We start from the raw sequence: 14,972 nt of genomic DNA, 5'->3' as shown, positions 1-14,972 counted from the left end.
TCAATAATGTAATGACTTATTTCTATTCCACCTCATGCATTTTCAATTTGTAATTCTAAAGATGTGAGTTCACATTGGTGTGTGCGTTTGTGTTTCGGGGTCATCCATCCATCACTTGACACCTTCTTTCGAGAAAACTGCTGATAAAGAAATTGTTTGAACTGGTTTGACATTGGAGTCCTCAGAGGGAATGCAAACGCACAGGGACAAATGAGAGGCAGAAGACTTTGCTCAATTAGAGCTTTGGTTTGGCCCATGTGGCAGCAAACATAAGCAGGGACGCAGAGCTTCTACTGGTCTCAATGAAGATGTTTATCGCTTACAAATTTACTTGCTTAGTGTGAAATCTGGGCCTGTCTAATTGAACACAAAGCTCACAGGATGACATAAATTATTCTGTTGTATGAATGGCAACAGATGGATACACAGGTTTATTATACCTTGAACCTTCTGGCATCTAATGGAAAAACATTTATTGTTCTGCAACCCTGTTGCTCTCTCATTGGGAATCACTGCTGTATGGAATACATTGTTGGTAAACACAGAAAACAAGGAAATATATATAGTAGGATTATAATAATAACGGTTCCCTATAAAGCACGGTGGAAAATTCTGTTTTTTCTTTAATCATTGCAAGCAGCACTATGGATGAATGGCTCACACTGTTGCCTCATAGCGAGAATGTTATAGTTTTGAAACAGTGCCAGCTAGGGCCTCCCTATGTGCAGTTTGTGTGTTCTCCCTGTGCTTGTGTGGCCCCTAAATACCCCTTTTTGTGCATGTTCAAAGAAGCGTGAATGTGAGTATTAATGGTTGTCTCTCTCTGCGTCAGCCCTGTGATTTACCATTTTTTTAAATGTTTTTTTTTATTATTTCTTTTTTTTTAATAATTAAGTAATACACAGAGTGTACTGAGGTTGGATTCACTGCATTCCTCAACTTTCTCCGTCTTTTTTGCCACCTGTCCCAGCTTTATTTATGTTTAACACAAGGTCCCAACTTCATTGGAATGAGGGTTGTATATACGTTTCACGTAAATGGCCTATTTTGAGTTCAAATGCAACTGATTTGCATGTATGCACTTTGTAAACAAATGCGTGAAAAAATAGTCCATAGTTTGAGAACGTTTCTCAACGTACAATTGCAAGGAATTTAGGGATTTCATCATCTATGGTCCATAATATCATCAAAAGGTTCAGAGAATCTGGAGAAATCACTGCGTGTAAGCGGCAAGGCCGAAAACTTCAGAAAACCAATGTCTGTAAATACAGTTCGGCGCTACATCCGTAAGTGCAACTTAAAACTCTACCATGCAAAGCAAAAGCCATTTTTCAACAACACCCAGAAACGCTGCCGGCTTCTCTGGGCCCGAGCTCATCTAAGATGGACTGATGCAAAGTGGAAAAGTGTTCTGTGGTCCGACGAGTCCACATTTCAAATTGTCCTCCGGGCCAAAGAGGAAAAGAACCATCCAGACTGTTATGGACGCAAAGTTCAAAAGCCAGCATCTGTGATGGTACGGGGCTGTGTTAGTTCCAATGGCATGGGTAACTTACACATCTGTGAAGGCACCATTAATGCTTAAAAGTACATACAGGTTTTGGAGAAACATATGCTGCCATCCAAGCGATGTCTTTTTTATGGACGCCCCTGCTTATTTCAGCAAGACAATGCCAAACCACATTCTGCACATGTTACAACAGCGTGGCTTCGTAGTAAAAGCGTACTGGTACTAGACTGGTCTGCCTGCAGTCCAAACCTGTCTCCCATTAAAAATGTGTGGTGCATTATGAAGCGTAAAATACAACAACGGAGAACCCGAACTGTTGAACAGCTGACGCTGTACATCGAGCAAGAATGGGAAAGAATTCACATACAAAGCTTGAACAATTAGTGTCCTCAGTTCCCAAACGTTTATTGAATATTAAAGGAAAAGGTGATGTAACACAGTGGTAAACATGACCCTGTCCCAGCTTTTTTGGAACGTGTTACAACCATAAAATTCAAAGTTAATGATTGTTTGCTAAAAACAATAAAGTTGATCAGTTTGAACATTGAATATCTTGTCTTTGTAGTGTATTCAATTAAATATAGGTCGAACATGATTTGTAAATCATTGTGTTCTGTTTTTATTTATGTTTAACACAACGTCCCAACTTCTTTGGAATTCGGGTTGTAGATCCGATGAGTTTTTCTTGGGGGGTGAGGGCGTCGCCGTCGCTGATGTCATAGACTGTTTCGTACTCCTTGAACACTGGCAGCTAGATCCATTCCACACACCCACCATCCACACACAGATGTAATTTCTTAATATTACTCCGCTGCGGACTCATATGCGAGGGCATACGCCTGAGGTTCCGCCTGTGCGCTCGGGACCTGCTTTGGATACGTCACAGGAGTTGATGAGACCAGAAAAAACGCTTCTGCTGCAAAGAGGTAACGGTACGTTTACTGCGTTAACAATGATCTAAATGTCGCTCGCTACATTTTCTTTATCAATTATTGCTTATTTATCAACTATTTCATGCACGAGACTACGACTTCGTCTTCCGCATTGGGCGCTGTTTGCGCCAATCCAATTTTAGCGCTAGTGACGTTTAAGTCTAGTTACAAGAAAGTCACATGACCTAACACAACGTCTTCTATTGGGCTTCCCGGGCATAGGTATTAACACTAGTTGAGCCATCCCAGCTGATGGTCGTGCCTACGTGGCGACCATGTTGGGAAGGTCGTCGTTACCATGAAAGCAACGGCACGCGACTCGTGTTTACATTTAGACAAACAAAAACCACAGCTTTCATGTATTGTAGTATTTGTCTGGCACTGTCTGCCCAAACGTGGATATTTCAGCCCACTTATAACTATTTACTCAGTACTTGAGTACTTATTTCATTGTGTACTTTTTACTCTTATGTACTTTTTTGGAGGACTATTTTTTACTTTTACTTGAGTCACATTATTGTCAAGGAACAGTACTCTTACTTGGGTACAATATTTGGCTGTTCTACCCACCTCTGTAGCGGACATACTCTATTGATACTCTTACGTTTAAGCAACATTTTTGCTCATCCAATCAGCCCGTGTCGTATTTGTTGCACTGGTCTTTTGTATTTTCGTGTTGAGGTGCTGCGGGTCATGGCCCTCGTTGTGGTCCCAGTGGAACCGCGAAGCACACGTAACATCGGCAACAAGAGCTGATGCGCTCTTGTTGTATTAATGACCCATTAATACATCTTGTATTAATTAGGAAACGCGCCTACAATGAACTAATTAGTTTACGGATGTTAATGTTAAATGTATTAAGCGACGGAGCGATGTTAGGGATTATGTCACAGGACCAGAAAAATACTGTACTTAATGTTTTCCTGGAGAATGCATTTGGGATTAGCCTTTGAAGTTGGTAATAGTGAAAAATGTAGTGAAACAGACATTGATTTTAGTCAATGAGTGCTTAAAGAGGAGGATGCTATTCATGTGGCACAGCTTGCAGCAGGCATCAGGTGCAGGTGGAGATGGCTTATTGTACTCTTAAAAGTCTTCCAGATTACTTAATTTATGTTAAAATAAAAAAACAACATTTCTGCGGGGGCCCAGACCTCCCCCCAACCCCCACCCCAACCGATACCCCCCACACATACAGTGTTGTTGTTGTTGTTTTTTTGTCACCTGTTTCATGCCTTTGGTATTTGATGTCTGAAAATGGTGAACCTCGCCCTGTCCTTGCTTGTGAACAACTGAGCTCCTTTTATACCCACTCAATGACACGCAACTGTTTCCAATTAACCTGTTCTCCTGTGGAATGTTCCAAACGTGTTTTTTGAGCATTCCTCAACATTCCCAGTTTTTTGTTTCCCCTGCCCAGCTTTTTGCAAACATGTTGCAGGCATCAAATTCATCCACCCATCCATTTTCCTTCCCCACTTATCCTCACTCGGGTCGCATATTCAAAATGAGAAAAAAAAAAACATTAATCACTTTGAACATTAAATATCTAGTGTCGCGCCAGCTCATGCTCATTCTTTCACATTCTTTGCTCTAGTTCTAATCTCCCTCTCTATTTTTTTTTCCAAAATTTTCTTCAATTTTTGGGGGGAAACATCTCTGGTGATGCATGGATTTGATTTGCTCAATTTCAAAATGCTTCAGTCATGACTTTAATGACCCACACATTTGTCTTGCCAATAATATAGCAGCCTCATCATTTCACTGATAGTGACTGTACTTTCTCACCAAAGCTGACAGAATCCAGTTACATTGGCCGTCTGGCTTGTATGTGTCACAGCCTATCTGGTGGTGGAACCAGTACATCTACTGATGGATCATCCATCTGATTCTGCTTTGGGCACAGGGTAGTTTGTAGTTTAGGTGTGTGTATGTGTGTGTGTGTACGTGCGTGCATGCATGTGTGCGTGCGTGTTTGTGTCTGTGTGTGTGTGTGCGTGCGTGTTTGTGTCTGTGTGTGTCCACTGAAAATAAGCCTTTTTCCTCAGCAGCTCCAACAATCTGAGCATACATGTGTTAACTGACCTGCAAATATGGTATTTAAGTAGTTAAAAATGTGCATGAATACAACTCTCTCGTGTCTAAGTTCACTTTGTTCAGTATGATGACTGTCGTTAGCTTCATAGTTGAAAGAAACAATATAGTCTCATTCATCAGCAAGGTATCAGTCAGACTCTTCCTATATTTTGGATATATATTTTTTAAATACTCATTGACCTTTACAGCACAGGAAAAGAAAAGCAGAAACTTTTGTTCTGCTTGTTGGCTCCCTCTTTATAGTTCTGAATAGTCAGCTGAATGGCAAGAAAAAGATCCAGGCCATTGACACCTGTGCCCTGCCAGTAATCAGATACCACGCTGGCATAATACCCTGGCCACTGGAAGAGATGCAAGCCACTGACATCAAGACAAGAAAGCTTACGATGCACGGAGGGTTGCACTCGAAGTCCAGCATCCTGAGGCTGTACACAAAGTGGAAAGGGGGCGGGGTGGGGGCAAAGACCAGCAAGCGTCACAGGCACTATCCAGGAGGAAACAACTGGTCTCCATCAATACATCAATAAGATTGCCCCCAGGGACGAACTACTAAATGAATGCCTCAGGCAACAGAAGCCCAATAAGGAGAAGGAGCCAGATGGGCTGTCTTGGAAAGACAAGCCCCTGCATATGGAAAAAATAAATAAATAAATAAATATATATATATATATATATATATATATATATATATATATATATATATATATATATATATATATATATATATATACACACACATCCATCCATTTTCAACACCGCTTATCTTGGTTAGGGTCACAGGGTGCTGGAGCCTATCCCAGCTGACATCACACGAAAGGCAGACTACACCCTGAACTGTTTGCCAGTCAGTCACAGGGCACATATAGACACACACAACCGTTCGCACTCACATTCACACCATTACTGAATGGGAACTGAACACACGCCGCCCGCACCAAAGACAGGCAAGTGTACCACTACACCATCAGTGACTCTCTCTCTCTCTCTCTCTCTCTCTCTCTCTCTCTCTCTCTCTCTCTCTCTCTCTCTCTCTATTTCTTTGGCATGGGCATGTATCCATCTTATATTTAATACAGAACACTGACGCACAGCCCGGCGGACATTTATTGCATGTCTTTTTTTGTTTGTTTTTTTTGTCTAGAAGGACATTTACAAAGAAATATAAACTTCAGTTACTTGAAAAGTAACTCGAAAGCTGTAGAGGACAGCTGGTACTGATGGTTGAGAGTATAAACACTTGACCGTGCACTTCAGAATGCTCACAGCTTAGTCTTGTGTGCCCTGAAATGTTGCCAGAGTATTAGATCAGTCTGGAGAGACACTGTGCGAATCAAAATCAGATATGGTGGTCACAGGGAGGCAAGCATGAGGCTGGTTAGAGGAGGAAACATGAAAAGTAGTTCTGATTATCAGCAATAGTCAGAACAAGACATTAAACCACCAGCAAAGGTGAGAAATCTAACAGTGTTAATTATTTGGGTTATAAAAACAGTGACAGTGTGTAACATGGCATTAGCTGGTAATTAATGCCATGTTTATGTCAGTTTTCCTCTCACAAAGTGACAAGCAATACACAGTTAAAATGGTCAAGCAATTTATTAGTGGGTTTCCTTGTCATACACTGCACCACTTGAAAGATACGCAGGTTCAAATATCTCCAAGCAGCTCAATCTACAAGCATTCGTTGAAATGATTTAGTACTAGATCTAGGTTGCTATAGCAAGGCCTTTTAAAGACATTATGTATCCGTAGAAAACATTTCATTCTGCTGTATACTCTGCATACTGATGCATGGCTAAAGCTTGATTATGATTATGAAATATGAATAAAACTGAATGAACATTTTTCATTTTCGTAATTTTATTATATAGCTCATCAGGAATGTATCCAATTCATATCCATTTTGTGTTGTGTGAATATTAAGCATGCATATGGAACCACGTCCTTTAACATGAAGTAATCCACACACACACACACAAACACGAATATACAGACAGCAATTACAACTAAAAGAGGAACAGTTTATGATTGCACAGCAGTTGCATGCAATTCATGCTTATTCTCCACCTCCATAAATCACTCTTTGCCTGCACATGTATTTGAATGTAGATAGTGTATTATTATAGCTCCTTAATATCCCTTTGTTGGGTCAGGCACCCACAGTATATAACAGATATCTGGGGTGGGAAAAAAGAAGAGTACATAGTGAGATAAAATATACACAGGAGTGATACATTGATGATATGCCTGGATAGGGAGTAATAGATTTAAATTTAAACAAATCACCTATAAATGATTAGAGTGGCATGTTTAATTCTGAGAAACACATCAAGGCCAGGTAAACTGAAGGGCACTTCTTGCATGAGGCAGTGAATCAATTTCAGAAACTTATTTAGTCTGATCAAACTGTTTTCTCTAAACAAATGGAAGTTATTTTTCGATCCATAGTTTTGTTGATCAGCTGGTTCTGACATGCCGAACAAACTGTTCTTAGGAACATTTAGGCCCATTTCCTAGCTGGCCTTTGTGTGTAAAATGTGTAAATTGATGCAAAGCAGTCAGTCAGTACATTGAACAGTTTGGTTGCTGTGATGATAAATTAGAAGACAACAGAAGCCATTAAAACAGATACTATATGAATTGTGTTCATCCTTAAATGTCAGTCCTTGAAAGTGATTTTCATTTTATTTATATGAATGTTCATATATTTAGACACATCACACAAATGGCACATTGCATATATATTTCAAGAGGACATTTGCATTTACAATATTTACTTTCAGAGTTTATTCGATTTATACACATGACATTTCGGTGTTAATCTGATATTATGTCCAGTGACTGCCATTTTCAAATGAACTTTTTATAAACACTGGCGACATGATTATGAGCAGCAGCCAGCACACCCCCCCCCCCCCCCCCCCCCCCCCCTCCCTCTTTCCCCTGCTCACACACACTCATGGAAAGGTATTCTCCACCTTCTACTGCTACTCTTGTGTCGTGGATTGAAAAAAAAAGGATTGCATTGGAGAAGGGAAAAAGTGAGCTCTTTATTTGTGCGTGCGTGCGTGTGTGTCTGCGTGTGTGTCTTGGGAATAAAGCAGTTACTCAGCAGCCGTTGTGAAGGTCACTTTCGCCAGCCTGCCTCAGCTGGGCCAACCACTTTCTCTGCAAGTGCGTCTGTGTGCAAATGCATGCCGTTAAGTATACGGTGACATGGTGTTAAGTTTATGTAGCGTGCTGTCAGAGCTGCAAAAAGAGGTGACGTTTGCAGACTGGCATCTGTTTGTTAGGGAGAGACTGGAGAGACTGTGAAGTGCCAGGAGAGACTTGATACAATTTGAGCAGTCACCAATGTGTGTGTACTATATGCGTGTGGTGTGCACTTAAATTGGTCCCAATGTGCATTCCTGAACTGGGTATTATGTTTCAAGTTAGGGTGTGACCCGACTAATTGTGACCTGATGCTTGAACTAGACAATTTATTTGGAAAACTAAAGTCAACCACCTTACTCTACATTAAACGTATATTTCTTTTTTAGTATTTCTTGTTAGTACAGCGTAACCCCAACTCACAAGCATCTTAAGGGAGTCAAATTTAAGCTTTATATACAGTAACTGTCAAACTGTCATAATGCCTTAGTATATCACGAGAAGTCATATCCAACGAGACTTCAGCATCAATGGAGTTTGACTTTAATTTTTTCTTTTTGAGTAACATATTCTTAAATGTGGCGGCACGGTGGTCTACTGGATAGCACATCTGCCTCACAGTTCTGAGGACCGGGGTTCAAATCCCAGCCCCGCCTGTGTGGAGTTTGCATGTTCTCCCCGGGCACTCCGGTTTCCTCCCACATCCCCAAAAACATGCATGGTAGGTTGATTGGAGACTCTAAATTGCCCTTATGTGTGACTGTGTGCGCGAATGGTTGTTTGTTTATATGTGCCCTGCGATTGGCTGGCGACAAGTTAAGGGTGTACCCCGCCGCTCACCCGAAGATTGCTGGGATTGGCTCTAGCACGCCCTTGTGAGGATAAAGTGGAATGGAAGATGAATGAATGAATGAATATTCTTAAATGGGGTGACCTTTGGTGCTGTTACAGAATATATTCTAGTAACATTTCTACTTCCTATTTTATGTCCCTCTGTGGGCTGATCGGACTCTCAGCCAGTGAAGGGCCAGCTTTTCGTGAACTGCTTTTTAATTAGGATCTCCAGTGGCTGGTGTCGTGCATTTTAGTCCCATCTTTGTACCAAGTGACAAAGTAGACTGTTAGTGTTAATGTTAGTTTCTCATACTAGCAACCAACCGGCTAGATTCTGACTGGCTAGTTTGTCACATGTGGTAGACTTAATTTTATGCTTGTGTGACGAAAAAAACCCTTGAAAATGACATGATAGCAAGGTCTTTTCTATCCGAAATCATGTATAGGGTTAGGTTTTTTTTTTTTTTTTTTTTAACTCACTCCTCTATTGTCATTAAAGAGTGTTTTATTATTTTAATATAATAATATGAACTTCTCCCCTCCTGGAAGCCGTCATCTTATCGTAGTGGTGGGGTTTGTGTGTCCCAATGATCCTAGGAGCTAAGTTGTCTGGGGCTTCACGCCCCTGGTAGGGTCACACATGGCAAACAAGTCTTAGGTGAGGGACCAGCCAAAGCACGGCTCATAAAACTCCTATGAAGAAAGAAACAAATGGATTGAGGTTTCCCTTGCCCGGACGCGGGTCACCGGGTCCCCCCTCTGGAGCCAAGCCTGGAGGTGGGGCTCGAAGGCGAGCGCCTGGTGGCCGGGCCTGAACCCATGGGGCCCGGCCGGGCACAGCCCGAAAGGGTAAAGTGGGTCCCCCTTCCCATGGGCTCACCACCTGTGGAAGGGGCCATAGGGGTCTGGTGCAGTGCGAGTTGGGCGGTGGCCAAAGGCGATATGGTCCCCGGCTACAGAAGCTGGCTCTAGGGACGTGGAATGTCACCTCTCTGGCAGGGAAGGAGCACAAGCTGGTGTGTGAGGTCAAGAAGTTCCCACTAGATATAGTCGGACTCACCTCCACACACAGCTTGGGCTCTGGTACCAGTCCTCTCGAAAGGGGTTGGACTCTCTTCCACTCTGGAGTTGCCCACGGTGAGAGGCGCCGAGCAGGTGTGGGTATACTTATTGCCCCCCGGCTCGACGCCTGTACATTGGTGTTCACCCCGGTGGACGAGAGGATAGCCTCCCTCCGCCTTCGGGTGGGGGGGACGGGTCCTGACTGTTGTTTGCGCCTATGCACCAAACAGCAGTTCAGAGTACCCACCGTTTTTGGAGTCCTTGGAGGGGGGTGCTGGAGAGCGCTCCCGCTCGGGACTCCATCGTTCTGCTGGGGGACATCAATGCTCACGTGGCCACCGACAGTGAGACCTGGAAGGGCGGGATTGGGAGGAAGGGCTGGGAACGTCTGGCAGAATCCCCTGTCAGAAGGAGTTTCAACTCCCACCTCCGACAGAACTTTGCTCATGTTCCGGGGTGGATGAGAATCGACCAGAGTTCCTAGAGGCTCTGGATGTTGTGGGGGTGTCCTTGTTGACGCGCCTCTGCAACATCGCGTGAACATCGGGGACAGTGCCTATGGATGGGCAGACTGGGGCGGTGGTCCCCCTTTTAAAGAAAGGGGACCGGAGGGTGTGTTCAAACTACAGGGTCAGCCTCCCTGGTAAGGTCTATTCAGGGGTGCTGGAGAGGAGGGTTCGTCCGGAAATTGAATCTCATATTCAGGAGGAGCAGTGTGGTTTTCGTCCTGGCCGTGGAACAGTGGACCAGCTCTTCACCCTCTGCAGGGTCCTCGAGGGTGCATGGGAGTTCGGCCAACCAGTCTAAATGTGTTTTCTGGACTTGGAGATGGCGTTCGATCGTGTCCCTTGAGGGGTCCTGTGGGGGGTGCTTCGGGAGTATGGGGTACCAAACCCCGTGATACGGGCTGTTCGGTCCCTGTACGACCGGAGTCAGAGTTTGGTCCACATATCCAGCAGTAAGTCGGACTCGTTTACGGTGAGGGTTGGACTCCGCCAAGGCTGCCCTTTGTCACCGATTCTGTTCATAACTTTTATGGACAGAATTTCAAGGCGCAGCTGAGGCGTAGAGGGGGTACGGTTTGGTGGCCTCAGTATTGCATCTCTGCTTTTTGTAGATGATGTGGTTCTGTTGGCTTCATCAAGCCGTGATCTCCAACACTCACTGGAGCAGTTTGCAGTGTGAAGCGGCTGGGATGAGAATCAGCACCTCCAAATCAGAGACCATGGTCCTCAGTCGGAAATGGGTGGCGTGCCCTCTCCAGGTCGGGGATGAGATCCTGCCCCAAGTGGAGGAGTTCAAGTATCTTGGGGTCTTGTTCACAAGTGAGGGAAGAATGGAACGGGAGATCGACAGACGGATCGGTGCAACGTCAGCAGTGATGCGCACTTTGTATCGGTCTGTTGTGGTAAAGAAGGATCTAAGCCGAAAGGCAAAGCTGTCAATTTACCGGTCGATCTACGTTCCTACCCTCACCTATGAAAGATCCCGGATACAAGCGGTCGAAATGAGTTTCCCCCGCAGGGTGTCCGGGCTCTCCCTTAGATAGAGGGTGAGAAGCTCGGTCATCTGGGAGGATCTCAGAGTAGAGCCGTTGCTCCTCCACATCGAGAGGAGCCAGATGAGGTGGCTGGGGCATCTGATTCGGATGCCTCACGGACGCCTCCCTGGTGAGGTGTTTCCTGGCACGTCCCACCGGCAGGAGACCCCGGGGATGACCCAGGACACGCTGGAGAGACTACGTCTTTCGGCTGGCCTGGGAACGCCTCGGGATCCCCCCGGAAGAGCTAGAGGAAGTGGCTACGGAGAGGGAAGACTGGCCGTCCCTGCTAAAGCTACTGCCCCCACGACCCGGTAAGTGGTAGAAAATGGATGGATGGATGGATGGATGGATGAATATGAACTTTTAACCAGGGTGATCATGTGGACAGCGTGTCTACATCACAGTCAATGTTTCTATGTTTGAATCTCGGAACGGGCCTTTTATGTATGGGGTTTGCATGTTTTTCCCGTGGTCGTGTGGGTTTCAGCGGCTACTCCGACCTCCTCACACATTGCAAAAACATTTGTTAGGTTAAGTGAAAATGTAATTACCCATAGTTGTGAATGTGAATGGTTGTTTGTCTTTCAATTGACATTTAATGTATCCAAAGGCAATAAGTGCTGGTTTGCATAAAGTTGCCTCTGTTTACACAAAATGCAAATGGTGTGTGATGAATCGTCGCTCAAACTGCAACATGGTGCACCTGCAGTGAATTGCTCAGCTGGGTATATTGACAAATTTGAAGCTTAGAAATATTCTTATCAAGACCAAGACTATATCTTGAACGACAAAATACAGAATGATCCTAAAAATGCATTACCTATATCATGATTCTGGCAAGAGATCACATATCTGAAATCTGCACAGAAATTAAGTTTATGTGCCCTTTATGTGTATACAACTTGTACATGTGCGCTTTTTTTTAAACTAATCCATATATGTGCCTTTATTTATGTCAACAATCGTGAATGTTTATTGAGGCTCATTGCTGCAGCTAAAGGTGTCTAATTTCCCCTTCCTGATGACGCACAATAGGACCCTGGTGAAATGTCCCAGTTGGTACGCATGTGAGATTGGGAGTGCGTGTTTTTGTATATCTACTATTTGTTTTTTTACAGGTGGTCCCAAGGCTGTCGTTAATATTCTAGTTGAGCTGTGTCCACGTTTGCTCACGTTCCATGTGGGAAAGGCTCAGATGATTTTAAAATGTGGGACACGGCTACAGTGTTAATCAAACACGTGAATCCAATAATGCAGTAAACACAAGTAATTTTTCATGGATTGATAATCTTTTGTATCCTCAAGGCAAATTTTCTGCCGGCTAGTCTGTTGCTATGGCGCTGATGAGACACAAGATAAGCAATGCATCAGGAAAGAAATGGGACCTTGTAATTGTCACATTTGCTTGTTTGCTGGGCTCCATCAATTCCATTCCCTGGCCACTGTCACACAATTGCTGAAGCATCTCAGCTGCTCAGATGTCTCTTGTCTCTTTATTGTGTGTCAAATGAGTCAGGCAATCAATTTAAGCCATCCAACAAAATTCACCTCTTCATTATTGCTTCTGCTCACCACACCAGAAACCAGACTTGCAACTTGATTGATTGAGTATACATTTTTTCCCCTCTTTTGTATGTTGTGTATAGTTTATGTGCATGTCCTTTCCTATCTAGAGAGTCTTTCTTTGCTCCCATATATCAAGCGGCACCCTTTACCTTGAAAGGAAAGTGTGTGTTTTATGTTGCCACAAGCATAAAATGTACATTATATACACAGGAGAGGTTTGACAGATTAGCAGAAGTACACATCCAAGTCAAACTAGAATGCCCTGCCTATCGTGCAGTACACACATTGATTTTTAACATCTGAACAACAGTCTAACAGTCTTTTTGCTCGTTCCCATAGCTCTCCTCTAAATGGTTTGGTGCTTTTGCATAATCCAGCAAACTAACAAACATTAATCAAACCAGTGGTAGTGAAAATGTGAACTCTTGGCAAATATTTGTAATTTTATATTTACATATCAAAAGATGAACTGCTAGAACACTATGGTTCAAGAAAGGGTCAATGGCTATGTACAGAAACCTTTCAAAATTGGATAGATGATTACGGTCATAAGTATATAGAAATAAACCTGTCTCATAATCCTTACAGTGCTGTTTTGAGAGTAATTTCCTTTGTGTCTGTATGACTTCCTGTTTCTGTCAGTTCTCTGTTTGATGGATGGATAAAAAATGAGGAATTGAAAATATTTATTTGTTCAGAGACGAACTTAAAAGTGGTGGAGGGAAAGAATAGCCTCAGTAATAAGTTAGGAGATCTGAAAAACGGCTGGTAAACAAATGAATTCTGTGTCTTTGTCTTGTTTATTTTTGTAACCTGCTTTTATATTGCCAGGCAACATTTCAGTTTTGATGTCCTTGGCAACGGCACAGCACGCAATAAGCTCGTGCACACTGGGTTCACAAGGTGGGGCAGAATACCATTCCATATACATGCACCACAAAACGTGCATAGCAAACGTGCACACGTTGGTGTAAAGTTAAGGTTAAGGTAAATGTTATGTCAGTGAATGTCATGTCCTCCAGAATGATAGAAACATATGAAAACAAGTGTGTGTGTGTGTGTGTCTGTGGAGAGATAAAAAAAATACCAACAAAAAGGTAGAATAGGGCAGGGAGAGATGGAGGGGAAGTCCTCCATGAGGAAGGAGGAGAAGTGGGCGGTACTTGCTCCAACTCCAACCAATCAGAAAAAAAAGGGACAAGGCGGAGAGGACAGCAAGTCGGGAGCAAATCGGCAGCAGTCACAGAAGGAGAGGAAGGAGAGAATGTTAGTGAACGAGGGAGAGGAGGGGAGTCAGAAGACGGCAGAGAGATGCAATGCCACACGGTCCCGTGAGGCTGCCTGCTGCAAAACTCTTCGTTCTCTCATTAAACGACACGTTTTGTTCTGGAAGATCAACACATTGATGCATTGCAGGAGCTGGGAATGCAGACAGTTCACCTTGGACTGAAGTCAAGGGAACAACACTACCAACTTGGACCTTTTGGGATTACTACCAACTAAGTAGCCTTCCTCAGAGAGCAGCATAGGATCGGACGGCTGTTCAAACCAAAAGTGGACAGCCTCAATTGTCTTGTACAAACTTACCATATGTCTCTGAAAAAGAGATTGTCTTAAGATTGAAGGTTCTGACTTTTACAGCTCACACTGGAAGCCCGAAAGGCCACGACCAAGCTCTCCCATTTGCCCAGTAGTCCCGGAAACAGCGTGACCTTGGACCAACTGTCACCTGAATCCACCCTGGAGGCGCCCAGCATGTCTCAGTCCGGAGGGCGCTTGCACAACAAGAAAGCCGGCATTCGGGCTGCAGTGATCCTGATTGGACTCCTGCACAAGTCTCGTAAAGCCAAGGAGAAGGAGAAGGAAAAAGAGGAGTGTGAAGGGTGGGTGACGTTCATTGTCTGATGAGACTGGAAGCCTGTGCAGATAGTGTACATGAGTGCGTGAGAGAGTATGGCACTGGTGGCTGCCTGCCAAAACAGGAACATGCACACACACACACACACCAGTCCAGCATTGGGCATGCTTGTGAGGAAAAGTTTATTGGTGGCAATTTATGTTGTCACTAGTATGCACCACTTTGTGTGTTCTGTTTGGTTCAGTGGATTTATACTTACAGTTTTATTATAGGTGCTCTTTTTACTTGAGTATGCTATTGTGTAGTGCGTTGGAGAGGGCGTGTGTGTGTCTAGTGCACACTTGAGTGCATTTGGGTCAGTGGAAATAAAAATGGGGAAAAAGATGGAGAGGAACAGCAGCAACAGAATTAAGAGTT

General features: G+C 43.7%; 2 protein-coding genes across 5 annotated transcripts in view; one reads left to right on the top strand and one right to left on the bottom strand.

Moving 5' to 3' along the window:
* Positions 1-14,972, bottom strand: part of tp53i13 (tumor protein p53 inducible protein 13) — a 400,199-nt gene that overhangs the window by 182,604 nt on the left and 202,623 nt on the right. The window lies entirely within an intron of this gene.
* Positions 1-14,972, top strand: part of LOC133482203 (rap1 GTPase-activating protein 2-like) — a 73,608-nt gene that overhangs the window by 18,964 nt on the left and 39,672 nt on the right. For 2 of the 4 annotated variants that reach the window (XM_061782062.1, XM_061782061.1), the window contains exon 1: positions 13,929-14,580. The exons of the other annotated variants lie outside the window; for them this stretch is intronic. In XM_061782062.1, the coding sequence (XP_061638046.1) occupies positions 14,453-14,580 (128 nt within the window). In that variant the 5' untranslated portion in view covers positions 13,929-14,452. Of the gene's footprint in view, positions 1-13,928; positions 14,581-14,972 lie in introns of those variants that run through there. 4 annotated transcript variants of the gene reach the window in all.

The sequence above is a fragment of the Phyllopteryx taeniolatus genome, chromosome 8 (genome assembly GCF_024500385.1).
Source record: "Phyllopteryx taeniolatus isolate TA_2022b chromosome 8, UOR_Ptae_1.2, whole genome shotgun sequence".
In the NCBI taxonomy this organism is placed as follows: domain Eukaryota; kingdom Metazoa; phylum Chordata; class Actinopteri; order Syngnathiformes; family Syngnathidae; genus Phyllopteryx; species Phyllopteryx taeniolatus.
Note: the sequence above shows the minus strand (reverse complement) of the source record. Positions and strands in the feature narration are given on the sequence as shown.